General features: G+C 35.0%; 1 protein-coding gene across 1 annotated transcript in view; it reads right to left on the bottom strand.

The window, feature by feature from the left end:
- The window catches only part of SLC4A10 (solute carrier family 4 member 10), a 287,806-nt gene that overhangs the window by 158,600 nt on the left and 101,599 nt on the right, over positions 1–27,607 (bottom strand). Inside the window, exon 2 of the mRNA XM_057318172.1 lies at positions 20,600–20,681. Coding sequence (XP_057174155.1) covers positions 20,600–20,681 — 82 coding nt within the window. The remainder of the gene's footprint in view (positions 1–20,599; positions 20,682–27,607) is intronic.

Raw genomic sequence — 27,607 nt, 5'->3', positions numbered from 1 at the left:
GATAGGTGGTAAGGATGTTTAAGTAAAGCACAGGGCATTTTTAGAGAAGTGACACTATCTTGTATGATACTGCAATGGTGGATATGTAATATTACACATTTGTCAAAACCCATAGAAATATAAAAAAAAAACAAAGAGTGAACCCTAATGTAAACTATGAAATGCAGTTAAAAATTATCTTCTAATACTGGTTCATCAATTGTAACAAACGTATTTCACTAATAAAAATGTTAGTAATAGGGGAAACTGTGTGCAGGGAGGAGAGGGGTACATGGGAACTTTCTGTACTTTCTGCGCTATCTCTGCAAACCTAAAACAGCTCTAAAAAATAAAGTCTTTTAATTAAAAAAAAAATCAAGACTCATAGCTCATAGTAGATTACATTTCAGGGGGAGAGGACAAACACCATGTTCTTATGGTTATACATTTTGTAAAAATTTATTAATGTAAAATACCTTCATGATGGGAGGCACTTGAGTGTCTGTGGACATGTTGAGAAACTAAGAGGAAACAGAGGTGTAGATACATTTAGCTTGGATTTAATGGACTATAGTTACGTGATTTGCAGGCACGTCCATATATGAGTAAGTTACTGTTAGCTATCCTGGAATTGGAATAGCTTCCAGGAATACTCACTGTGCTAAATTCACCTGACATTGTGACACCAAGGTTCGGGGCTGAAGTATCACAACATGCAGAGCATCACAATCTGCCTCACATTGGAAGTATGTGGGTAGTAGAAAAGAAGCAAAATTTCAATTGTATAAAACTGGAGTTCACCTTCAGGAAATTTCTCTAAATCTTACAGGTTATATACACAAGAAGCTTGACAGAAGTTTTCTTAATTTTAAGACAACTCCAAAAATTCTTGTGAAATTATAAATAAGTTGTGAGGTTGAAAGAAACCTTTCTAGACTACATTAGTAAAAAAAAAAAAATTAGTGAATAATGATAAGGTTAGAGTTAGTTTTCCATATCCTCAACAGAAAACGATATTTAAAAATCCTTGACATTAGGGGTCAAAAATTTAGAGGGAAAATTATTACAGAGCTATGTCAGTTCATTTTTTAAAGTATGCTATTTCTCCAAATGTTACAATTTTATGCTATTTATCACTTTCCAAATAAATATTTGTTGATATTTTTCTCATTCTAAATAAATATCCACCTTTGTACCTAATTTATATTTAAATGTTGATTTTTTTCCCCTAGAGAACCCTCAAAAATGCATAAGTTTCAGGTCCCACAAAACTTACATCTGTCCTAAGGCCACCAATTTTGTGTCTCCATCTCAAACCTCTTTCCCAGACTCCAAACTGGCATATCCAAGCACTCACCTGACACCTCCACTGCATGTCTAAAATACAGCTGAAGATCAACACGTACAAGACTAAACTCCTGGGGCGCCTGGGTGGCTCAGTCGTTAAGCATCTGCCTTCAGCTCAGGGCATGATCCCAGGGTCCTGGGATCGAGCCCCACATCAGGCTCCCTGCTGGGAGCCTGCTTCTTCCTCTCCCACTCCCTCTGCTTGTGGTCCCTCTCTTGCTGGCTGTCTCTCTCTGTGTCAAATAAATAAATAAAATTAAAAAAAAAACAACTAAACTCCTAGTCTTCTCCATTCCAACTCCGTCTTATAAGATTGTGCTCCCCCACAATCTTGTCCATCTCAGTTGATGACAAAACAATTTTCTACTTGCTCAGAACAAATATCTTGAAGTCATTGTAGACTCCTCTTTTTTTCTTAAGCCTACAACCAATCCAATAGGAAACCTATTGGAGCAACCTACAAAATATCCAGAATTTGTCCACTTATCATTTTACTTCACCACCCTGGTCAGGGCCACATCATACCCAACCTGGGTGACTGCAACAGTCTCCTGACAGGCCTTCATGAGTCTACCTTTAGCCCCATGGTCTGCACCAAACACAATAGCCAGTGTACTCCTCTTAAAATTCAGATTAGATCATGTCATACATTTATCCTTCTAATGTTACCTATTTTACTTAGAGAAAAGGACAAGATTTTTCTAGGGCTTTCGAAGGACTTCTGTGATCTGCACACCCCACTTCTATTAGGTCTCTGATCTCCTGCTATCTCCTCCTCACCCCACTTCACTTCAGCCACACTGGACTCCTTGCTGTTCTCACTGCCACCCTGGGAACTTGCCTCTGTCTTTTTCACTGCCTGAAATATTCTTCCTACTTGGATAAATTCCTCACTTCTTTCAAGACTTTGCTCATATTTCACCTTCTCGATGAAGCCTACACTAAACACCTACTTATTATTACACCCTACCCTTTCTGACCCTTTATACTTCTCAGACTCTTCTATTTTTATTTTTTCTATAGCACTTACATACCATGTAATTAACTTATTATATTTAGTGTTTACTTTCTAGTTTCCCTCCAAAGTTTTTTGACACTAATGTATCCCAAAAGTACCTAGAACAGTGCTTGATACTTCTTAATGCTCAATAAATTTTTGAGTATATAAATCTTTTGCATAAATAGAGATGATATTTTTAAGTAAAATATATAGATAACAGACATAATAATGCATTGACTACTAAACACACTAAAAAACTTAAGAATGGAAAAAGGGGTATGACCACAAATTTCAAAGCAACCGTAATGAAAAGGCCACAATTTATGGCTATGAAACCACAGAGAAAATATTTCCTGTTTCTGCATGGTTAGAGACTTCTAAAGCAAAGAAAACTGGATTCTGGATTAAAGGACAAGCTTTGGAAGTTCAAGATTGACTAAAAGAGACTTTCAAAGAGATGTAGACATTTATCTTCCAGATTTATGTCTTTACATTGCAAAAAATAATAAATCCCCATACCTACTGGTTTATATTCCAAAGGGTTTAAATTAGGGAATGTCTTCTCTTCTACCTTGAGATTTGATTATATAAGGTAGATAAGATTTCTCTCTCTCTCTCTCTCTCTCTCTCTCTCTCAGGAGCGGGAAAGGCAGCTGTAGAGAAATTCCTATATAAACTCCCAGATTCATAACTTTAGGGCTCCCCTCCTGTGCATATAAACATCTGGTTCTCATCACATCACCTTAAAGGGGAGGAAGGGGGCATGGAGAACTAATGTGGTTATTGCTATAAGTAGAAAGAATCAGCCTCCAATCCAGAAACCACCTCATGTTTGGTTTTAGAACAAATTAATAAATGTAGATATTAAAAACCTCAATGAATTTAAGACACTCTACAAAGATTATATGAGAATAGAATAGATATAAAATATTAAATATGAGACCTATTACATAGCAGACACTCATACTTGCTAGTTCCCTTTCCCCTTCATACTGCTCACCCCTCAGTGGCTCAAAGGAACAAGAAGACAGAATAAAATTTTCTTGTCCTATCTCATTATCTTCCTGTTTCCTTCTATATTGCCAGCTTTCCTAATCCCAACTATAATAACCCTGGCTTAAGCAACAAGAGAATCACATTAGATCCTGTGGAAAACAGTATACAAATAAAATTTCTAGATTAACATTTCCATAAATTTTTCCAAAAACATCATATCCAAAATTAAATATTCCATCCTAGTAGACATCACTTAAGACAAAGAATTCAAATAACTTAATGATAAATGTCATTGTTCAAAAATCACTTGAATATTATTAAACCTAAACTATTTTTAAGATTATATAGGGAACAATTTTATTTTATGATAGACAAAGTCCAAAAATTTAGTTAAAGGAGGGAATCTCCTCAAATGAACATTTCTTAATTAATCAAAATAGTCAATAATTAATTTCATATCATGTCAAAACCCCAAAATTAATAAAAATGCAAAATCATTTAGATACAAGTATATTTCAAAAATATTAGTAAGAATGGGACAATGCTATTAAAAGATTTTTTTGAGATAAGCACAGAACACTAGCATTTATTCAGAATTTACTTTTATGTCACCTGAGAGAAAATACAGTTTCCCCATTAGAAAAACAAAGGTTCATTAAAGGTAACATTGCTTTCTGAGTAAAATTTTGTTAACAAATCCTGGATTTTTGACACTTAAATTGTGTGGATACAATCTTGCTAAGCAGATACAGAATTATTGCAGGTATTTTCATTATGTAAGAGGTACAAGTACTGAAACAACTCAATGTGGCTGTGGTGATAGCATTCTGAGTGTTTACCAAATGCAGTGAGATTATATGTGTATTTGGGGATGGAAAGGACTCCTGCTATAATTAATAATAATACTATTAAGCTATTCTTTATTTACCTAGGAGGGAAGGGGCCAAGCTACCTACTCTTGAAGAGAACTGTGGGTTTGTTTTGTTTTGTTTCCGTGAAATGAATATAACACAGCTGGTGCATAATTACTGAGTTGCTACAGCCATTTAGATATGTCAATCATGGGAAAAGGTCAAGTATATTAAGCTGAATAAGCATGTGATCTTTAATTCCATGGAGACTCTAACATTAGAGTCAGGAAACACAACAAGCCATCATTTATCATAATATATCAAAGAATTCTAATTCCAACAGAAATTCTTTGCTGAGGGAGGGCAATAGAAAGAAAGAGACCAAGAGGTGTGAGTGTGTGTGTATAGGCTATTGCACTGTTGTTTCTTGGACTGCTTCACTGAAAGAAAAAAGAGTGTCAAACCAGCACTGGTCACAGTCACGGCACCTCAGCGCTATATTTGTAATCATTACAAAATAAAGGGTCACATGATTGTAACTATTCTATCAAAAAAAAAATTGAAATCTTGCAAGTGCTAATGCTACTCATCAAAAAAGCCATACTCTGAGATTCACTAGTTTACTACTGTGACATTTAAAAAAAACAACAAAAAAACTTCTTTTTATAAATTTATAACACTGTCTTGAGCAAAATATAGCAACTAAATTACTTTGTCTCTTGAGATAGCAGTGTTATTTTTCATCTTGGAACATGAAAAGCCTCAACATGTAAGCTTCAGCATTTCTCGAATAAATGAATGAATCCTAATAATATGTATTTTCTAAGAAAAAAAAAAAAAAGCCAGGAGAATGCCCAGTGCTGTTAGGTTGTAAAACAGCTTGATATTGGATGTTTACAGTGCTCAGAGAGGCTAGAATTTAAATCAATCAAAAAACGGGATAATAAGGAATGCTTACAGGACATGATCCCTGCACTTAAAAGATTAACTATCCAATTGTTGAGGACTCAAGGCCAACAAAGAAAACAGCAGCAAATATACAAATTAGAATACAAATAATAAGCAGTAAACAATACCAATGTGGTGCCAGCCATTAAATGCTGTAGGAATTTCTATTACAGTGAAATCAATCATGATGTGAACAATCAAGGAAAGTTTCATGGAGAAGGTAGAGCTTGACTTGAGTCTAAAACAATAAGTAGGTTTTACATTAGCAGAGGAGTGGGATAATGTGTGCAAAAAGCAGAGGAGCAATTTGGGGGGATAATGTGAGGTACACGCTAAGGCAGGGGAAAAAATAAGGTAGGACAGAATACTTTTATGATCACAAAAGCTTGTAATTTGACTATTACTTCGTTTATTTATTTATTTTTTTAGAGAGAGTGCGTGCGAACAAGAAGGGGGGAAGGATGCAGCAAAGGGAGAGGGAAGATGAAATCTTAAGCAGGCTCGGTCTATGCTCAGTGCTCAGTGTTCAGCACAAGCCTGACTTGGGGCTCGATCTCATGACCCTGAGATCATGGCCTGAGCCGAAATCAAGAGTCGGTCGCTCAACTGACTCAGCCACCCAGACGCCCCATCAATTTTACTATTATCTTAAAATATTTATGTTTGCTGTTTTATTTTGCAAGGAAGAGAGAGAAAATAGATCAACATATGTTCTGAGATACTTTAAAAAATGAATGCAAAAGAGAAGGTGGTGGTACTCCCCATTTTAATTAATTCACGATTTCTGAACAGCCCTGCCACTTTGCTCTAGGGAAACAGCTTAGGAAATGAGCAAAAATGGAAAACTGTAAAATATTCCAGATTTAGTTTTGTATTGTGTTAATCCAAAAGACATGTGGACATGTAGAAAGTGGCTCATTCTGGGAATTATGGTAATTAACGACAAAGAGGCTTGCTTGGGAAAACAAAGAGCTGTTGAGAAGACAAAGAGGAGATTTCCATGAAGAAAGTTGGTGGGTTTCAACTGCAGAACTGAAGGAATAAAACAAAACATCGGAAAGCAAAGATGAAAAAACCTGGCATTTCTGTGTAGATATTTACAAGTAAGAGACAATACGGTAGATTTTTTTTTTTAGTGGCCACAAATATTTTAGCAGTTTCTCCCATCTGAGGTGAAATCTATTCCTCCAAGCCCTTGAATCTCGGCTTTGCTGTGTGACTTATTTTGACCTCTGGTACATAAGCAAATGTGATACAAGGCTTGCAGAGTACTCCTACTCTGGCTTTCCCTGCTGTTGCTTCTGGGAACTCCTATGCTACCATGTAATCAGATCTATCAAACCTGCCTAGTTTCATCACACAGAACTGCCAGCGTATACTCTCTTAGCACCTTATACTTCCTTATAAAACTTTTCAAAAGTTCAGGTCAAGCAACTAATTGTATAATCAGGTATATAATGTTATATTACTCTACTTAAAATTTCCTCAAGAAAGGTATAAAATAAGTTTCTGTGGTTTTAAATAATTTTTAGGACATTTCTAACTACTTCATTTATACAGAATTAGAATTCCTTTTCAAATTTAAAACTAACAAACTTTCCTTGTCAGTCAGAAAACTTAAAAACTTCAAGGTATTTAAATACTAAGCAAAGTTAACAAGAAATTTATATTTTAAAGCATACTCTAAAATTTCACTTTAAAGATCACAGATTTTAGAGCTGGAAAATTCTTCAGAGATCATCTGATTAAAATCTTTCATTTTAACATGTGAAATAAATAGGAGCTGAAGAAATTAATTCAACATTTCTGAACTTTATATTAAGTGACCATGTCCTAATTTTAACAACTTTAAACATTTCTCCTTATATGAAACTCTACTATTTCCATATAATACAAAATGATATTTCATCTTCCATATAACAATCTTTCAAATACTTTAATTTAGCAGTCATGTTCCTTGTAAGTTAGCATTTTTCTCAACTAATATTTGTATGAGACGACCTCTCCTGAAGTCATATCCATCTTCTCCAGTGGGTCTACCTTAGATGTAGTCAATGTATGAAGGTCCACAGGACACATCTTGAGCATTTTGGTTTTGCCCATATAGACGCCTACAGCACCTATAGGTGGAAATGATATTCCAGGAAGTGAATTATCCAGGGAAAGTAGGAAGAATAAGAAGGAAAAAATAACCAAGAATAGATGTTGAAGGAAACCAACATTTCGAAGATAGATGAGAATTGTAATTGTCAAAGGTTTGAAGAAATAGATGGAACCTCTCACATTTTGTTAATGGGAGTTTATTTCAGTACAATCATGCTGGAAGCCAATATAAAAACATGGATCAAAATCTTAATTTAATAACCTTTTGAGGTAGTGATTCTGCTTCTGTGAATTACATCAGGAAGGTCAAACATACAGAATACCTATACAATAATGTTCATAGCCACTTTGTTTAAAAGAGAAAAATGAGAAATAATCAAAATTTCCACTGATAAAGAATTAGTTAAATAAAGCATGGTACAACCATGCAATAAAATGCTAAGTAGCAATTTAAATGAGTAGTATCTATATAACATGGAAAGATCTTGATGTTTTTTCATGAAATGAGAGTAATTTAAAAGTTAAAAAGGTACCATAATTCCATCTGTATATAATTTAGTTATAATCATGTATCTGTTTATGACACATAATTAAACTAATTTTCTGTTCATAGTATTAATTCCATTATTATTCTGCTCAGACTAATTAATAGTATTACTTTTAGGTAGTGGGTTTTCAGGGTTGTTGTTTTGTTTGTTTGCCTTCTTTATGCTTTTTATATTTCTTTATATATGGATTTTTCTAATAGAATACATATTATTTTAATAATTTTTATTTTTTAATTTATTTGGGGGAGGGGAGGGCAGGGAAAGAGAGAGAGAGAGAATCCTAAGCAGGTTCCATGCCCAGCATGGAGTCCAATGCAGGACTCAATCTCATGACCCTGAGATCATGACCTGAGCCAAAATCAAGAGATAGATGCTTAACTGACTGAGCCACCCAGGTGCCCATATTTTAATAATTTTTAAAACAATAAAACTAATGTAATTTTGAAAAAAAAAAAGTATAGAAATGTCAGGCAGAGGAAGAGAGGCCACTGGGTAAAACAGAAAAAATACCAAGGAAGGCATGATCTGAGAAAATCATCAGCCAAGGGAAGAGAAATGAGAGAAGAGAGGTTTAAAAACTAAGGCATAGTCGTAGTTCTAAAAACAACAGAGAATTCAAAAGTAATGAGGATAGAGAGCCCCTGTAGTTGGCAATTAAGAGCACTTTTTAATAGTTAGATAGGATACATATTAATAAATCTTAGCATGAGAGAAATAAGCCATTCACATAAACAGTCGGTATCTCAACTTACTGAACAAGACTTTTGTTTTCATGATCACTGTTATTAACTGTATTGGTGTTGCTGACACTATAATTTTGTATTAATCACGGCGATGTCATAAAATGCTTTTGTGCTATATTGTCATCTAATTAAATCATGGCAATTGTCTTCACCAGAAAAAAACGGAGTTATGCAAAGGAAAAAATAGGCATAATTTTAAATAATTTAGCTATAAATTAGAAATCCTTTTGCTAATAGGACTGCAATACTTTTATTACAAATGCTCCTAAGGTAATTTAGAAGCAGTTTTGAAAGTAGTCAAAAGGAATATTCATAATCTGCCTGCCACAGAGACAAAAGCTTAATTTACCAGTAGAAAATTAAAATTTTACTTTCTTCTAATCACAATTTCAATTATTTTGTTTCCTTTATTATCACCCCACCTGAAGCTCATTAAAGGGTAGAAATGATGGAGAAAGGAAGGAAAGAGAATCCGATTTCTTTCGTTGTGCTTTCAGCAGTTCTGATACACTAAAGGCAATAGGAATGACTAGGCAGCCAGAAAAGTGGGAAGACAAAATGCGGAAATAAACAAGGCTACTGGGAGAAAATGTAAGAGTGCATTCAAAAAAATACCAGCATCCTGGTACCCAAATGGAATTAGTTCTATTAGGGTACCAATGATACCAGTACTGCTAAATTATAGGTGTGCATGATCCAGAAAATTAAGAACATCACCTCTTTCAATTATTATTTAATAATTATTACCCCTATTTATATCAATTTATATTTTAATGTAAACATTAATGTGCAAAGTGGCCACTGATATTTTTTTCCAAAGGATTATAGGACTGAAGTGCCCTATTGGTGGCACCAGTATCTGAACCTCCCTTAGAGAATGAAGAGCATAAAACAGAAAATGGCTCAGTGTTTGTATGCCTGAGTACTTAATTAAATATTGGTGAATGATGACAACTTCCCTAGAAAGATCCTAACTGACCGGTAGCCTATCCCTGCGTGTACTACTGTGAGACAATTCTGTAGAAAGGCGACAACCTTGGGGCGCCTGGGTGGCTCAGCCATTAAGTGTCTCCCAGCGTTCTGGGATCGAGCCCCGCATCGGGCTCCCTGCTCAGCGGGAAGCCTGCTTCTCCCTCTCACACTCCCCCTGCTTGTGTTCCCTCCCTGCGGTCTCCCTCTCTGTCAACTAAATAAATAAAATCTTTAGAAAGAAGAAAGAAAGAAAGAAAGAAAGAAAGAAAGAAAGAGAGAGAGAGAGAGAGAGAGGGAGGGAGGGAGGGAGGGAGGGAGGGAGGGAGGGAGGAAGGAAGGAAGGAAGGAAGGAAGGAAGGAAGGAAGGAAGGAAGGAAGAAAGAAAGGCGACAACTTGAGGAGGCTGCAATCATATGCAGCTGAGGAACTTTAAAGTAGGATCGCTCTATGGAGCACCTGGGTGGCTCAGTCAGGTAAGCGGCTCCTGATTTTGGCTCAGGTCATGATCTCAGGGTCCTGGGACTGAGCCAGGGGTGGGACTCCACACTCAGCGGGAAGTCCACTTGAGGATTTCTCTTCCTCTCCCTCTCCCTTTGCCGCTCCCCCAGTTCACACACTCTCTCCCTCTCTAAAATAAATAAATAAATATTTAAAAAATAAATAAATAAAGCTAGATCATTCTGGGGGAAAGATTAGCAGCTGAAATAGAGATTTAAGAATTTAATCAAGAAGTAGACTAAGTTCATCTACTTCACAATGTCACCTTCACAGTACTACTCCCACACTATTACACTGTGTAACTAAATAATGAACACCCTTAAGTCTCAGATATCAAGAAAATGCAGAGCAAAAGCATAATATTAATATAAACCTATGTAGTATATATTAAGAAGCTTTGGTCATTTGTGGTCTGTCTTCAAAGTTTTCAATATTTAAGGATTCAAATATTTAAGGATTAAAGGAATACTTTCTTTGCTGTAAAATTCCTTCTTTTAATATTTATAGGATTATATTTAATGTAATGAAAAGGAATTTCTTTTCATCTATTGTATCTCTGAAATAGTAATTGATTGAAAATGTTACATACACACACACAAACACACAGTTCTACTCATTCATTGATGATATATTTAAGTCACATTAGAAAGCAAATACTCCCCCTTCCCCCTATAAAAAGAAAGCAAATACCCTAAATGCTATACCATATCTTTGATAGGTAGAAAATCGTATTAAATAGAGCTTGACTTACAAGGAGTAATGAAGGGAGATTAACAACAAGGTCTTTTATTCTAAAATCAGTTACCTAAAAACTGACATCCTAAACTAGGGATGCAAAATGTATAAGCAGGACCCCTAAACTATGAAACCATAAATTTACAGGATTTCATAGTCACATATACACATTGGAATATATGTTACTGCCCTCATGCAAACACATGTCTATAACTGTTTACAAATGGTCTAATAAACCACAACCAAATTTTTAAGAATACTTTAAGATCTTTTGAATTTGCTTGGAATTACAATATATTATAAAAACAGATTATAAATAACTATCAAGTTACCACTCCAAATAAACAAAATATCATAAACAAATTATATATTAAAATATATTCATATGGGTCACGTACATAAATTATGTGAAATGCCTAAAATGAAGAAATATGGAACATGATGTATAGCTCACCTGAGAGTTAATTTTAGAAATAAAAGTATTTAAAACAATATTTTCTTATTTGTTTCTTATTCTTAGGATACCCAGGGAAAAATACAACAGCTCATTATGAAATGTGCTCAGGTGACAAAGATTGCTCAATAAGGAAATGAAATTTAGTATTGACAATTTTTTTTCTGGAATCTTCAGTATTAGTCTATGTGCCTAATTCCCAGCCTCAAATATCCAAAGTATTTGGCAGGCAAAATGTACAATTTCAGATGGATTCTGTGTAATTAACTAATTTCACTACTCATTACCAACGGACCAAATACCACTTAGAATTGCCCCCATCAATTGACATTGAGCTTGTATCAACACAAAATTGCACAGAAGCTGATCAACCAATAATGACAGGAAAAAAAAATGAATCTTTTTCAAAGAAAAGACATTTGGAATAAGGAAACAATAAGATTACTCATTTCATGGTGCAGAGAGATGAGAATTTAAAACAGGAGAACGTGAGGCTATAATAAAACAGGCTTCCAGTGGGAGAAAGGCTCTTCTATTTGCGGGAATGAATTTCTCTAATGGGAATTTACTAACTACAAAGCTTCTCAAATTTTTGCAAAATCATTTGGAAAACCATTGTGACATGGGTACTAATTTTTGAATTTAGTATTGCTTCATAATAGGAAATAAAAGTCTTCACTTTTTTATATAGTCTTGATCAAGTGAGGAAATACGCCCAAGTCTTTCAATTAATAATCACTTTGCCCCATTCCATCCCCTAAAACATAAAACTGAGCATCATCCTTAATTCTACAATATAGTTGTTAAAAGCCCAGACCCTGGTGGTTTCAAATCCCTGCTCTACCACTTGCTAGTCCTTAGGACTGGGCAGGTTAATCTTCTGTGCTTTAGTTTCTTTAACTGTAAAATGGAGATTTTTATAGTACTTACCTCATTTGATAATTTTAAGCATTAATTCATTCTCCAATATCTCATGCAAATATTTAAACATCATCTGCAGTCACTCTTTGCCCCCATGCACACAATCCCAGCACATTAGCCACACCATAATAACTATTCCACAATATAAAAGACCCTTCCTTCTTTGCCTTCAGAAACCCCATTCATCCTTCAAAACCCACCTCTGTCTCTGTGAAGACAACTTGGATTTCTCCCAGCAGAATGCAATTTTTCCTTCTCTTGGCAATTTTTAGAGACGAAAGTTTAGAAAGAAAAGGTATAGGCCTAATTTTTGGCTTTTTCTTGTCTTCATTTTTTCAATAATTTTTTACTTTGGTGGCAAAATACTGTGTCATAAATATAGGACCGGTACTCATTATCTTTAGTTTTTTAGGGGAAACCACTTTTGACATTATAATGATTATAGTCAGAAAACCATCTCTGTTATCATCAGAGCTCAGGAATGGGGTGAAAGCAAGAAAGTGGGAGGGTACTACCATTGATAGAACTATGTTATATGATCGCTTTGTGTAAGGTGCTTACTTACATTTTGGGTCCACCATCTATTAAGTGGTCCCCAAAGGAAATCAACTAGTAAACCATTTTTTTTTCCTCAAATGGAATGAAGAAAAGAATATCAAGATAGGGGCATAATTTTCTTTATTAAATCCTTGACTGAAAAGTATTTTACTGTCTGCTAAAAGCAATACAGGATAAAGAAAATGTCTCCTTGATTTAATTTGTAGGCCAAGACTTAGAGATGAGTTTAACTTTTCTATTAAAGTTTTAAGCTTAGTAATTCCTGAAAATCATTGAAATATAACTAGATTGATTTACCTTAGTGCAGTGCAACATAATTAGAAATTTCTGTATTTACATGAAATTCAAAGGTAATTAAATATTTGATGAGCATTAATTATGCACCTAATTTCATTACCTAAATTTAACTTCTTACATGATTAGCGATATATTATTGAATGACATATAAGTGAGATTCAATGCAAGAACATTTTTAGTTCCTATCTAATTCAAAAAAAAAAGTGCTAGATAACATGGGAGAACACAAATATGTGTAGGATGACAATTTGTCCTTCAACAAGCTTATAATAAAAAAGATAAGAAATATATACATAGGAGCACCTGAGTGGCTCAGTTGGTTAAGCGGCTGACTCTTGATTTCAGGTCAGGTCATGATCTCAGGGTCATGAGATTGAGTCCCGCCCTGGGCTAGCACTAAGCATGGAGCCTGCTTAAGATTCTCTCTCTCCCTCTCCTTCTCCTTCTGCCCTTTTCATATTACTTTGTTGCCTAACATTATACCTATTATAGTTCACATTGCTCCTCACAGGTTAAATATTTCCCTAAATCATTGACACATAAAGAATCTATTTAGTGAGAGACTATTGTTTTCCATAGTTTTAGCAAGTATTTCTATTTTTCTATAGTCTGAGAACACAGAAGACACAGTAAAATCTCAGGAATATCATTCTGTTCTTCTGTTTAAGGCCTTTTTTTTTTTTTATTTTTTATTATATTATGTTTGTTTAAGGCCTTTTAGATTGCCCCAAATTGGAGCCTTCCCATCTCCACCATTTGCCAGTGATTTCCTTCCACACAGAAATAGAATGCCCACTCCTCCCATCCATTAGTGTTAACTGATCCCTCCCAGCAGAATAATTATTTTCTTCCTTCACACATTTATTTCTGAGTTTACATCTTTTTTAATATTATTATTATGTATATATATATATTTTGGGGGAGAGAGCAAGCACATGAGTCGTGGGGGGTGGGGGGGAGCAAGCATTCTACACCATATACAAAATTATCTCAAAATGGATCACAGACCTAAACATAAGACCCAAAACTATAAATTAAAAAGAAACATAGGAAAAGCTTTATGACATTAGATTTGACGAGCATTTCCTGGGTATGACACCAAAAGCACAGGTAACAAAAGTAAAACTAGACAAACTGGACTACATAAAAATAAAATTTTCTGTATATCAAAGGACAAAATCAACAGAGTGAAAAGGCAACCAATGTAATGGGAGAAAAAATTTCTAAATCATATATCTGATATGGGGTTAATATCTAGAATATATAAAGAATTCATACAACTCAACCACAACAACAAAACACCCAATTAAACAACAGGCAAAGGACTTGAACAGACATTTCTCAAAAATGATGAATAAATGGCCAGCAAGCATATGAGAAGATGCTCAATATTACTAGTTATTAGGAAAATGCAAGTCAAAATCACAATGAAATATCACTTCATACCCATTAGGATGGCTCTCTATCAAAAGCAAATAAATAAGCAAACAGAAAATCATGTTTTAGCAAACATGTGGAGAAACTGGAACTCTTGTGCACTCTTGATGGAAATGTAAAATTGTGAATTGCTATGGAAAACAGTACGGCAGTTCTTCTAAAAATTAAAAATGGAATTACTTCATGATCCAGCAATCCACTTATGGCCAGGATTCCAAAGAAATATTTGCATACCCATGTTCATAACAGCACCATTCACCATAGCCAAGAGATAAAAGCAACCATGCCCATCAACAGATGAATGGATAAACAAAATGCAGTACACACCTATAATGGAGTATTATTTAACCTTAAAAAGGAAGGAAACTCCAACATGCTACAACATGGGTGAACCTTGAAGACATTATGCTATGAAATAAACCAGTCACAAAAAGACAAATACTGCATGACCTCACTTACATGCAGTCTCTAGAGTAGTCATATTCACAGGAACAGAAGATAGAATGGTGCTTACTACAGGATAGGGTGGGGAGCAAACGGGAGAGTTGCTTAATGTGTATAAACTTCCGTTTTCCAAGATGAAAAAGTTTTGAAGATTGGTTACATAACAATATGAATATACTTAACACTGCTATACTGTATACTTAGAAATGGCTAAAATGGTAAATACTGTGTTATTTTTTTTAGCAAGAAAAAAGTACTTTTTTGGTTTTTTAAATATTTTTTATTATGTTATGTTAGTAACCATACAGTATATCCTCAGTTTTTCATTACATCAAAAACTAAGAAAAAAGTATTTTAAAAAATTTTAGCAAAAAACAATCCAGTTGTTTGTAGTATTACCTTGACTGAAACTTGATCAGTCAGTCAAAATTACTAAAATAACAGCATGTCATCTTTTGCTACTAAACTCTTCTCTTTATTATCATCTAGTTATTAATACGACATACTACTTTTAGAGGTTTGCCATTAATTTATTCTTACACTTGCAGAAGATATAGCAATGGTCCTATCTGAAAAAAAAATTATTAAATCTTTAAAAACTGCTGGCATCAATTGTGAAAAAAAGTGGGACCAGGGTGGACCATGAAGAGAGGATTGAGATGAGAAAGAGTAACTGAAGGGGCACTTGGTTATTTTCACTGTGCCTGTGGAAACTGACCCCGGCTATCCATGCACCCATCGTGGAGTTTCAGACTCAGTAGAGTGTTGACACTCTCATATTGTCCTTACAACAGGTTCGAGGGGAAACAGACCCTGGAACCCATCTATCTTATCAAGGCCTCCAACTTACTTGCCATTTCTTGTTCATTTTGTCAATACAATGAAGCAATGTAATGTTCTGCAAAGTATCCACTCAGTTCAAGTCTTTTTGGACTCTATTATGACAAAAGGTAGGAGATTTAACACAGCCCTGGAGCAAGACCATACATGTATATCGTTATACTTCTGGTAGTCCTTCTTGATAGTAATAGAAAAAGGTGCATTTGCCAGATCAAGAGCTGCATACCACATACCTGAGGCCATGTTAACCTGCTCTAAGAAGATTCCATTTCTGATCTAGCAGTTGCAACTGATGCTTCCACTCGGCCAAGTTTGCAGTCATCCGCTACAATCCTCTACAATTTGACAATATCTGCAATGGCCAAACTAGTATATACATTAGGTCTTTAAAGATGACACTAGGCGCACTTGAGTGGCACAGTTGGTTGGACCAACCAACTATGGTTGGTTGGACTTGATTTCAGCTCAGGTCATGACCTCAGAGTCATGGGATTGAGCCCTGCATCAGGCTTCCTGCTCAGCAGGGAGTCTGCTTGAGATTCTTTCTCTCCCTCTGCCCCCTCCCCACTCATGCTCTCTCTTTCTTGCTCTAATAAATAAATTAACAAATAAATACAAATGATACCAATCTCTGCCATTTTCTGTCACATGCAATACTGATTTTCATATACTCTCATGGCCAAGGCAAGTAGTTTGGGAGCATTCTCTCCCACTACGATAGTTCTTAGCCTCACAGGCTAAGACACCACCATGAAGGTCCTGCCAGTTACCAAGTGTATATGTCTAGCGGTACTGTTCAGGGGGCAGTAAAATGATGAATGAGTGAGTCAGGTTCCTCAGCAAACAAACCCTGAAGTACAGATTTGTGTTCAAAGAGTTCATTGAAGAAAGCTGTCAGCAATAACACCTGTGCAGAAATATGTGCAGCAGCATTTGGTAGAGGAAGAAATTTAATTATGGTATGGTTGCAGTAAAAGCCTCTGCTGATTCCACGGGGGGGGGGGCTGTGAAGCTGAGATCACCCTTCAGAGTTATAACAAATTGAGGCAAAGGGGCCAGGCCCTTATTCTCCTCCTTCATTGAATTCAATGTGCCACAGGGCAGGCAGCTCCCATAGCAAGAGACAGCTCCTTTCAGCAGAAGGTAATTTCTGGGGAAGAGCTCAGCAGTGGGGCAACAGCAGGCAACACCCACGGCAACAGAGGAAATAAGCACCACAATCCTTAAGAGGGGATTTGGATGGTTCCTGGTAACAACCACTACTAAGGTTGCCAGATCTGGCAAGTGAAAAGCAATAAATAAAATATTGCATGGTATACCTATACTAAAAAGATACTCCTTACTTACCTAAAATTCAAATATAACTAAGCATTGTCTATTTTATCTGGCCACTCTGTCCACTACACATGTATTAAAGGGCAAGTTGAAGAAAGAATTTCGAGGGTATTAGTGCATTTCTCCTTTTGTAATCTTGTATTTTGTACAGTACTAATCCCGCATGGATGTAAGAAACCAAAAATAAACATTGGTTAACCTCAACAATGTTTGCTCCACTCACAATCCTGATTTGGTCTAATTATAGGGATTCAATGCTGCTCACTAGATTTTACCATAGGAAGCAGAAATAGGCTCAGAAAGAACACCAGCAGTTTTAAGGAGGGCGGACTGTAGGAAAGAGAGCACACAGTACACAGGGAAAGAACTAGAGCAGTGGCAGTGGGAATGAAGGGGAAGAAATGAGAAGGGACGCACCTGAGATAAATTCAAAGACTTTACTAACTGTATGATACAGAAATACAGGAGGTGAACAGAAGCTAACAAAATTGTATGTTCTCCATTTTAGGTAATAGGAAAAAAAGAGAGGAAATGGTAAAGTTACATGTAAAACAAAAACATAAATAGCTTTGAAGGGAGAAATTATATGTTTGACATAACTATTCATCCAAATGGATGATATATGGGAATGCATTAGCTAATATACTATACCACGCTGCTGATATTGGTCAAGTGATCATTTTCCATTAAACATATTTTACCTGAGACTTTGTAGATATTTTTAACCACCTAGCATTTCTACAAGCTGTGCACAGGATGTTAAATTATACAAGTAGTTCTATTAGCTATGAATAATTCTTATATATCCATAAGTCCTATAAACACTAATTTTCAAATTTAAAATCTTAATCAAAGGAAGAGTTTATAAAGTGTATGTCTTTCTTCAAGAGCAATTCCTAACTCTATTTTATTTAAAATAAATATCTATCTGTATGTTTTATCTACATTACTAAAGAGTTCTTAAAATGTGGAGCTCTGGTCTTTTTCCTTAATTACAAAAAAAGGAGAAACTACTGCCCACATTACCCTCAGCAACGCTATCATTCTAACTGGCACCCTCCCCTTTACCCATTTTATATTAGGCTGCCAGTTGATTTTTCCTGAATCATGACATTCAACACATTGTCCCTGCATTATTTTCTGATTCAGAGTAATCAGTCCAGGAACCACTAACAGATCGTGTGCATCACAGCAGAATCTTGTACACCATCCGCAGATGCTGGGATGTTTATCTACTTAGTATGGTCTGGGAGCAGAACAAATACTGAGAAAGTCAAAATAAGTAAGTTTTTCCTATTTTAGTTCAAAATTCTAAAATGTAATGTTACATTTGCATTCTATGACGTTAATTTTAATCACCAGTGACTTAGCACTTAGCCACTATTAACGACTATAGACATCAATGAACAGAACAAAATCTGACTTACCCAGTTGTGTTTGCCAATCAGAAATCTCTTTTAATAAGCATCGTACACCCTCACCTGAATACCATGCCCAGAAAGAGAAAATGTACATAATACACATTGATATAACAATTAAAATAAACATATTAAATCCTATTTTTGTACTATGTGTTTTCCATCCAAAGGGAATTCAGTATTTTATTGTAATTATTTATAAATTATCAATGTTAACTTTCAATTATCTGTGTGTAGATTATCCATCACAATCTTTAAACCCAAGATGGCTTTTTCCTGCAATTATGTTTTTTGACTCACTTCTTGCTTTATTGGGTTTTCTTACACGTGCTTACTGAATACAAGCTTAAGCCATGACAGGACCTAAGTAAAAAGGTAAATATGCTGCTGGGGAAATAATGTAATATAATGGCATTTCAAATCCAAGGAGAAATTATCTTTTTAGTCTCCAGTATCAGTTTAGATTTTTCAAGTTTCTGCTCCCTTCAATTTGTGTAATGATTATGGATAGCATAGCAATCACTATACCCACCCAGTAAGTACAACCCTCCTGGACCTGCTCATTTTCTGTGCATCAAACAAAACGTCAGGTGCTGAGTAGGGATCGTTGTTGAAAGTTTACTCTAAATATTGTATCAATTCTCCTGCTATTTAATTGTTGTAGCTAAAGATAAATCTAAGAACTATGAATTTCACTGTAATTTAATTAGTTACCTGACCATTCTTGAGGGGAATACTCCTTACTTTTCAGCTGTGGTGGATTATTAAGAGATATCTCTGAATATTTTTACTTAAAATTACCCGGGTTTCACTTTTTAACCAAAAGATAAAAAATATCATATGCCTTGAATCGCACTAATAATAATTTCTGGTTAAAAACTAAAATCAAGTAATAACATGTATATGTTAAATTGTGGTTCAGTAATAACTGTTAAGACTTAGTAAGTCTTATGCCAGGTACTATTCTAAGTATTTTTCCCTTAATTCTCATAAAAGCTTTATGAAATATATTCCAGTTACCCTTATTTTACTTTTTAAATTTAAAAATTTTTATTTGAATATAGTTGACACACAGTATTACATTAGTTTCAGTAATTATAACACAATGATTGGACAAATTTATGTAGGCATTATGCTATGCTCACAAGTATAGCTACCATCTGTCACCATACAACGCTATTATGATATCAATGACTATATTTCCCATTCTGTGCCTTTTATTCCTGTGACTTACTCATTCCATAATTGGAAACCTATATCTACCACTCCCCTTTACCCATTTTCTCCCTCCACAAACATCAGTTTGTTCTCTGTACTTAATTGTTCTGATTCTTTTCGTTTGCTTGTTTATTCATTTGTTTTTTTAGATTACACAGATGAGTGAAAATACATCTTTTTTAGTCTGACTCATTTCACTTAGCATAATACCCGCTAGGTCCATCCATGATGTCACAAATGGAATGATCCCATTCTTTTTTCATGGCTGTGTAATATTCGTGTGTGTGTGTCATATTTTCCTTATCCATTCGTGTATCAACGGACAGTTAGGTTGCTTCCATATCTTGGCCATTGTTATCTTTATCTTAACAATTGAGAAAACTGAGGTGCAGAGAAATTAACTGACTCAAGTTTCCAGCAGTGCAGTTTGGTTTCAGATCCCTTACACATAACTACTGGATCATACCACCTCCCGGTTGACTTATCTGACCTTCTTTCTATTGAAAAAAACACACACAGATGGTGCCTCCACCTCTCTCTCATACATATCTGAGTAAAACTCAAATTCCAGTTGTCTTTAGCTCTCTTCCAGTGACAGCCTAGTCTGACAACATAGGCTAGATTGGATGCCCTTCCTGTCCTATTCTCCCCTCTCACGTAGCACCTAGTATGCTGGTCTGTCATAACTTTCCCCAATTGATGGTCATTCCTAAAGCAATAATTACTGAAAGACTGGCACACAACATAATGCCTCGGATGAACGGATACTTCTTATTTGTAGGTCTTCCTGTTGGCATTTCAGGCCGCATCCAAGCAATCATATTCACAAACCACCACCACCATTACTCTGATATCAACTTTTCCAATTCTCCAGTTTGTGACAAACTTCATATTTCTCTTTGAAATAATTTAGGAAAGCATAACAAAAACTATCCCAAGGGGGAAAAAAGGTCTTACCTTCTAAATCTTCCTTCTCAAAGTGTGTTTTGAGAATGGAACGAGTTCCACCTCTATCCACAACTGCCTCTTCATCATTTCTCTGTAGAATGGGAAGAAAGAAGATTAAATGATTTTACAGTAGTTCCTCTTTATCCATGGGGATACTTTCCAAGACCCCCCCAGGGATGCCTGAAATCACAGATAGTACCAAACCCTATATAAACTGTTTTTTGCTATACATACATACCTATGACAAAGTATAATTTTTAAATTAGGCACAGTAAGAGGTTAACAATAATAATAATGAAATAGAACAATTATAACAATATGCTATAATAAAAGTTATGTGAACATGGTCTCTCTCTCTCTCTCTCAAAATATCTTATATACTATACTTACCCTTTTTTTAAAAAAAGATTATTTATTTGACAGAGAGAGAGACAGAGAGAAAGCACACAAGTAGGGCGAGGGGCAGAGGGAGAGGGGTTAGCAGGCTCCTCACTGAGCAGGGAGCCTGATACGGGGTTCCAACCCAGGACCCTGGGTTCATGATATGAGCCGAAGGCAGATGCTTAATGACTGAGCAACCCAGGGGACCCTATACTCACCCTTTCTATAATGATATGAGATGTAAAATGCCTGTGTGATGAGATGAAGTGAGGTGAATAAAATAGGCACTGTGATGTAGCATTAGGCTACTATGGACCTTCTGATGGTACGTCAGAAGGAAGATCATCTGCTTCCTGGGCATGATTAACCTCAAGTCAATGAAACCATGGAGAGCAAAACCACAGATAAGAGTGGACCACTATATATATTTTTTCCCCTAATTTTGGAGAATAAATTATAATATAATCTAATCTTTTAGGGGTTTAATTCAATCATTTAAGCCTACTTGGACACAACAATTTATTTGATTACCAAGTGTTAGTTTAAAAAGAAAGAGACTAAAATTAAAATGACCACATATTCAGAGAAGGAATGTCATTTGATTTTCCATGAAATCAAAGATAGTCACATATTCCAGTTGCCATCATTTGTTAGTGAGATGAAAAACAAAATACGGTTATCCTGACAATTTAGTAACATGCATTTTTATCTCGGATAAAGAATTCTTGTTAACAAGATGACATTTTGAACTATACAAGGAAAATATGGAAATCATTAGTATTAATACTACTAATGCTATGGCAAGGTGAAATAATTCCACTGCCATTTAAAATGAGGTTGGGGGGATCTAATCTCTTGAAAGCAATTAGTAGCAATTATCAGGTAAACCAGAATTCTAATTACTTTGCTTCAGCATAATGCATTTTACTCAAACTAAACTTTTAATTATAATCATATACATTAAACCTTCATTCAGGTTATATATAATTTTTTTTATTTATTTAGAATGGCCAGATGGAGACTCTCTTCTTAACATTGTGCATATGCTCAAAACAATACACACACTCATTTGGTACTCAATAAAATAATGGGGGAGGGATAAGTATAATCCATTTAACCATTCAGGAATGAACAAAATATAAAATACTGAACAAAGTGAAATACAGATTATTTCCAAATTGTTTTGATTGTGAGCACCTATGTAAAAATTGCCTTAAAAGTGAACACTGAACAGAAAGGAGAAATGAAAAGCTAGACTAAAGATGAATGACTCTTCCAACATCTATTTCTAAGCCTGTTGTAGTATCTGACTAGTAGAAAAATTTTAGATTTCCGTTTCTTCTTTGAAAGCTTTTAATTCCCAGGCATTATCTTGATAATGATTTGGCCTCCATGTCTTACAAATCAGTATTGTCGACTACAGGATTACCGACTACAGACATATTTCAACCTACAAATATCAGCTCTTATGTGTTTCACATGCAGTAAAACATAGAGTAGAATAACATGTTTTATAGCCTATAGTCCTGTGTCTTTCAGACAACATGTGCTGAGACAGGTCAGGGCAAAGTGTCTGAAATCAGAGTGAAAGAAACGTATATTACAAATGAAAGAATAAATGAAAATTAAGATAGGATTCAGATCCTACTACTCTTGTGTTTGGTAAAGTTTTAAAAATCTATTGGTCTAGGCGCCTGGGTGGCTCAGTTGGTTAACTGTCTGCCTGTGGCTCAGGTTATGATCCCAGGGTCCTGGGATCACGTCCCGCATTGGGCTCCCTGCTCAGTCAACACTAACTTCTCCTCTGCCCCTCCTTCCCCTCTAGTGCTCTCTCTCTCTCTCTCGCATGCACGCGCAAAAATAAATAAAATCTTAAAAAAAAAAACTGTAGGTCTGAGCAAAATAGCAATAGAAAAACTAAAAAATTACATATTTATATAATTTTCCTGAACCAGACAAATGCAAGTTCCAGCCTCTTTAGAATCTGTTCTTGATACATTTACAAATCACATTTATCCTCTGTGCAGGACATATTCAAATATGTGTCACGTTGGAATGTATCTCTGCCCTCTGGAGTGTTATTAGGAAGAATGTCAAAAGCTAAGTCATGCATCCATATTCAGAGGTCAGAAGAAGCACTATTCCACTATATCTCACAATGGCAGCCTCTTAATTACAAAATGGAAAAGTTTATATAGAATATAAGATGTTTCCCCCATACAATAAAATATTTAATTATTTCAAGGGCCTGAATCAATTTTCAACTTATACAAAATGGATTTTCTCCTTATTTTGATATAGCATATAAACTGTCCACACACAAAAGAAAATTCTACTGAATAGTTAATGTTAGGATATTGAGATAAAATGAAATTTTGCAGCAGAAGTAGAAGTGGAATCTAAATAGGAAATAGTTGATTATTTAATTACAATATGAATTACAAGTAGAAGTGCCCTAATTTTAATGTTTCATTGACAAAAAAAAAAAAAAAAGAACTTGAAACTAGAGTATGGATGAAACTCAATATAAGTGACTCATTTTGCAGTTTCACATAACTTTAAATACTCTCCAGATGGGCCATAGCAACATCAAATGTATGATCTTTTATGCTGAAAATTCCCAAGCTACAACTTAATATTAAATATATATACTGAAATTCCTCTACTTTAGTTATAGTTCAAAAGATTATTTCAGTATTATTGAAGAATTTTTAATAGAGTACTTCCCTTCCTCCTTATTAGCACGTGTGAGTAAAGGTGGGTGTGATGAAGAAAATCCAGGTTGTGCAATAATCCCAAATACACCAGTAAGAAAATTTTTATTTCATTTTGTACTGACCCTCTTTAGATTTGTTGAACATCAAATACATTAATGTACCCTAATGTCCATATGTATTTACTCACATAGAACAAATTTTAGCACAATGTAGAGAGAGAACACATAAGTCTATTACATTGCCTTTCAATACAATTGACCCTTGTTACACTATTGGGTAAACATTTATAAGATTATTTATTCCAGTAAATAGTATAAAACAATGTTTTAAAATTTGTGTGTGGGGGGCATGACCCATAGTGAGAAATATATATTCAACACAGTCACATATTTATATATGTATGTAATCACAACAAAAGTCTCACAAACCAACATTTACCCTAACTATAAACAACGTGGTATGATATTTTCTATTCCAGGGGGTTCTATTTCATTTAAAAATACCAGTTACTATCCTTTAAATTTAAAAATGAGTTGTGACCTGCAATTTGAAAAACGTTGGTACAGACTATGGCCCTGAAACAGAGTAACAGGAACTAAGTCACACAGAAATCACGTCTTAAATTCATTTACATAGGCCTCTAACCAAACGAATAAACAATAACATTGTACTTTTCAAATCAATATTTTTCAGTTTTTGAAGTTTCTGTCATGTTAAGTGTAGGGACATATTATCATAATTACGTATATCACATATCTTTTGCTAAACTATTTTTACTTTGTTTTTCTTTCCACGAGGAAATAGTTTGCTCTTCCTAGTTCCACTTAAGTACTTTTCTCCATGTCTTTCCAAGAAAGAAGGCACAAATAGTATTATCTATGATCCTCTCCAGTTAAACCCTGCTTATGACTAAATTGAATTTATAGTCAGCTATTTTAAAGGCAAACTCCATATAATTGGCATAACTCAAATGCATTTTATAACTTTCTACAATTTGATTACTTCTAAACATTAAGACATTTGTGTTTTCAATACAAATGTATATAAAGATCAATTGGGACTATTTCTACCTCCAAGGAAAGTTTTTAGAGGGAAGAGTTTTGCTGTCATTATTTTTACTGAACAATTACTAAAGAACAATAATAGAAGAAAGAGCTTTCTAGCTCAGCTCTCACATTTGAAGTGACCTTGAGCCAGTATACTCTCTCATGAAAGAGCAACTAATATGGGCTAGCACATTTAAGTGTTAAAATATTCAGATAAAGAGATCAACAATTTCTTCTAGAATTGTTTGAAGATATCACTAAGCTTTCCATGAATGTATAGAAAATGCATTTTTCTGATTTTCCATAACTCTTGAGCACAATCTTCACAGAAACAAACTTTCCTAATTTTATTTAAAAAATCTAACAGTAATCCCACAAGCAAGACAATTCAAACTTTTCATGTCCGTTTGATAATTCTGATCTCATTTGAGAATGGGTTAATAGAAGAGAAAGCAGTTCATTTTCATTTCAGTATTCTTTCTTCCCTAGGACTATTTATCATATCAATTTTTAAAAAGCAACCATTTCCTCAATAAATGATGCTGGGAAAACTGGACAACTACATGCAAAAGAATGAAACACCATACACAAAAATAAACTCAAAATGGATTAAAGACCTAAATGTGAGACATGAAACCATAAAAATCCTAGAAGAGAACAAAAGCAGTAATTTCTCTGACATCGGCCATACTAACATTTTTCTAGATATGTCTCCTAAGGCAAGGGAAACAAAAGCAAAAACAAACTACTGGGACTGCATCAAAATAAAAAGCTTTTGCACAGCAGAGGAAACCATCAACAAAACAAAAAGGCAACCTACTGAATGGAAGAAGATATTTGCAAAAGATATATCCAATAAGGGGTTAATGTCCAAAATATATAAAGAATTTACACAACTCAACACCAAAAAGGATTTAAAAATGGGCAGAAGGGGGCACGTGGGTGGCTCAGTTGGTTGAGCACCCACTCTAGGTTTTGGTTCAAGTCATGATCTCAGGGTGGTGACATTGAGCCCCATGTTGGGCCATGCTCAGCAGAAAGTCTGCTTGAGGTTCTCTCCCTCTCCCTCTGCCCCTCCCCCTGCTCACATGTTCTCTCTCTCTTTCTTTTTCTAAAATAAATAAATAAATCTTGAAAGAAAATGGGCAGAAGGCTTGAACAGACATTTTTTCCAAAGAAGACATACAAATAGCCTACAGACACATGAAAAGACACTTGATTATAGCTAATCATCAGGGAAATGCCAATCAAAACCACAATGAAGTATCATCTTACACATGTTAGAACAGGTAAAATCAAAAAGGCAAGAAATAGCAAGTGTTAAAGAGGATGTGGAGAAAAAAAAAGCTTCATATATTATTGATGTGAGTGTAAATTGGAACAGCTACTGTGGAAAACAGTATGGAGATTCCTCAAAAAATTTAAAAATAGAATTACTATATGATCCAAAAACTCCACTACTGGGTATTTACACAAAGAAAATAAAATACTAATTTGAAAACATATATGCACCCCTATGTTCATTGCAACATTATTTACAATAGCTAAGATACAGAAGCAATCTAAGTGTCCATCAATAGACAAATGAGTAAGAAGATATGACATGTATATAATGAAATATTACACACTCATTAAAAAAAAGGATGAGATCTTGCTATCTGAGACAACATGGATGGACCTAGAGGGTATTTATGCTAAATGAAATAAGTTAGACTAAGAAAGATAAATACCAGATGATTTCACTTATAATGGAATCTTTAAAAAAATGAATAAACAAAAAGCAGAACCAGACCCATAAATACAGAGAACAAACCGATGGTTGCCAGAGGGGAGGTGGGTGGGGGTTGGGCAAAATGGATGAAGGGGAGTGGAAGATACAGGCTTCCAGTTATGGAATGAATAAATCACGGAAATAAAAGGCACAGCATAAGGAATATAGTCAATGATATTGTAATAGGGACGTATGGTGACAGATGGTAGCTACACTTGTGGCAAACATAGCATAATGTATAAACTTGTCAAATCACTGAAACTAATGTAACATTGTGTATCAACTATACTCAAAATTTTAAAAAACCAACCACATTTTCTGACTTTTTATTAGGTATTAGGATAATATGGTATGCTATATATACTCCACTAGCCCTTACAGAACCACTTTCCACTCTTCACCATGCTCTATATCTTTGTGGACTGCATCACCAGGTTCCCTTGCAATCTAGCTTCCTATTGAGTTCAGCTAATGAGAGAGAATGAGACTGGATAGTGGGAGTGAGAGATATGGGCCTTGTTGAGCCATAATTTGGCAATGGCTGCATTCCTCTATCACAGACAAAGTCTTGTCATCTGACTCCCCTACAGCTCTAGATCTTGCCAGTTCGCATTAACTGTTCCCACATCTTGCGCCTTCAGGCCTAGAAATAGTGACAGTTTTCTGTTGCTGCAAGTTCCTGGGATTTCATCAACCCTGTTGATTTCCCTTTATCCTGCCTATGCCTTAAAAAAATAGTTCCTTCCTAGATCGGTAGGAGAAGGAAGGGAATAATGAAGGGGGGGTAAACAGAAGGGGGGATGAACCACGAGAGACTATGGACTCTGGGAAACAAACTGAGGGTTTCAGGGCAGGGATGGGCTAGCCCAGTGAAGGGTATTAAGGAGGGCATGTATTGCATGGAGCACTGGGTGTTATACACAAACAATGAATCATGGAACACTATATCAAAAACTAATGATGTACTGTATGGTGATTAACATATAGTAATAATTAAAAAAAAAAGTCCCCTCTTTAAACTCTTTATCACGCTTTTCAAGTGACTATCTCTTTCCTGCTGTGACCCTAAACTATATATATGTGTGTCATGTTTAGTGACTAA

Source organism: Ursus arctos, unplaced genomic scaffold (assembly GCF_023065955.2).
Source record: "Ursus arctos isolate Adak ecotype North America unplaced genomic scaffold, UrsArc2.0 scaffold_1, whole genome shotgun sequence".
Taxonomy (NCBI): domain Eukaryota; kingdom Metazoa; phylum Chordata; class Mammalia; order Carnivora; family Ursidae; genus Ursus; species Ursus arctos.
This window is presented reverse-complemented; position numbering and strand designations above follow the sequence as displayed.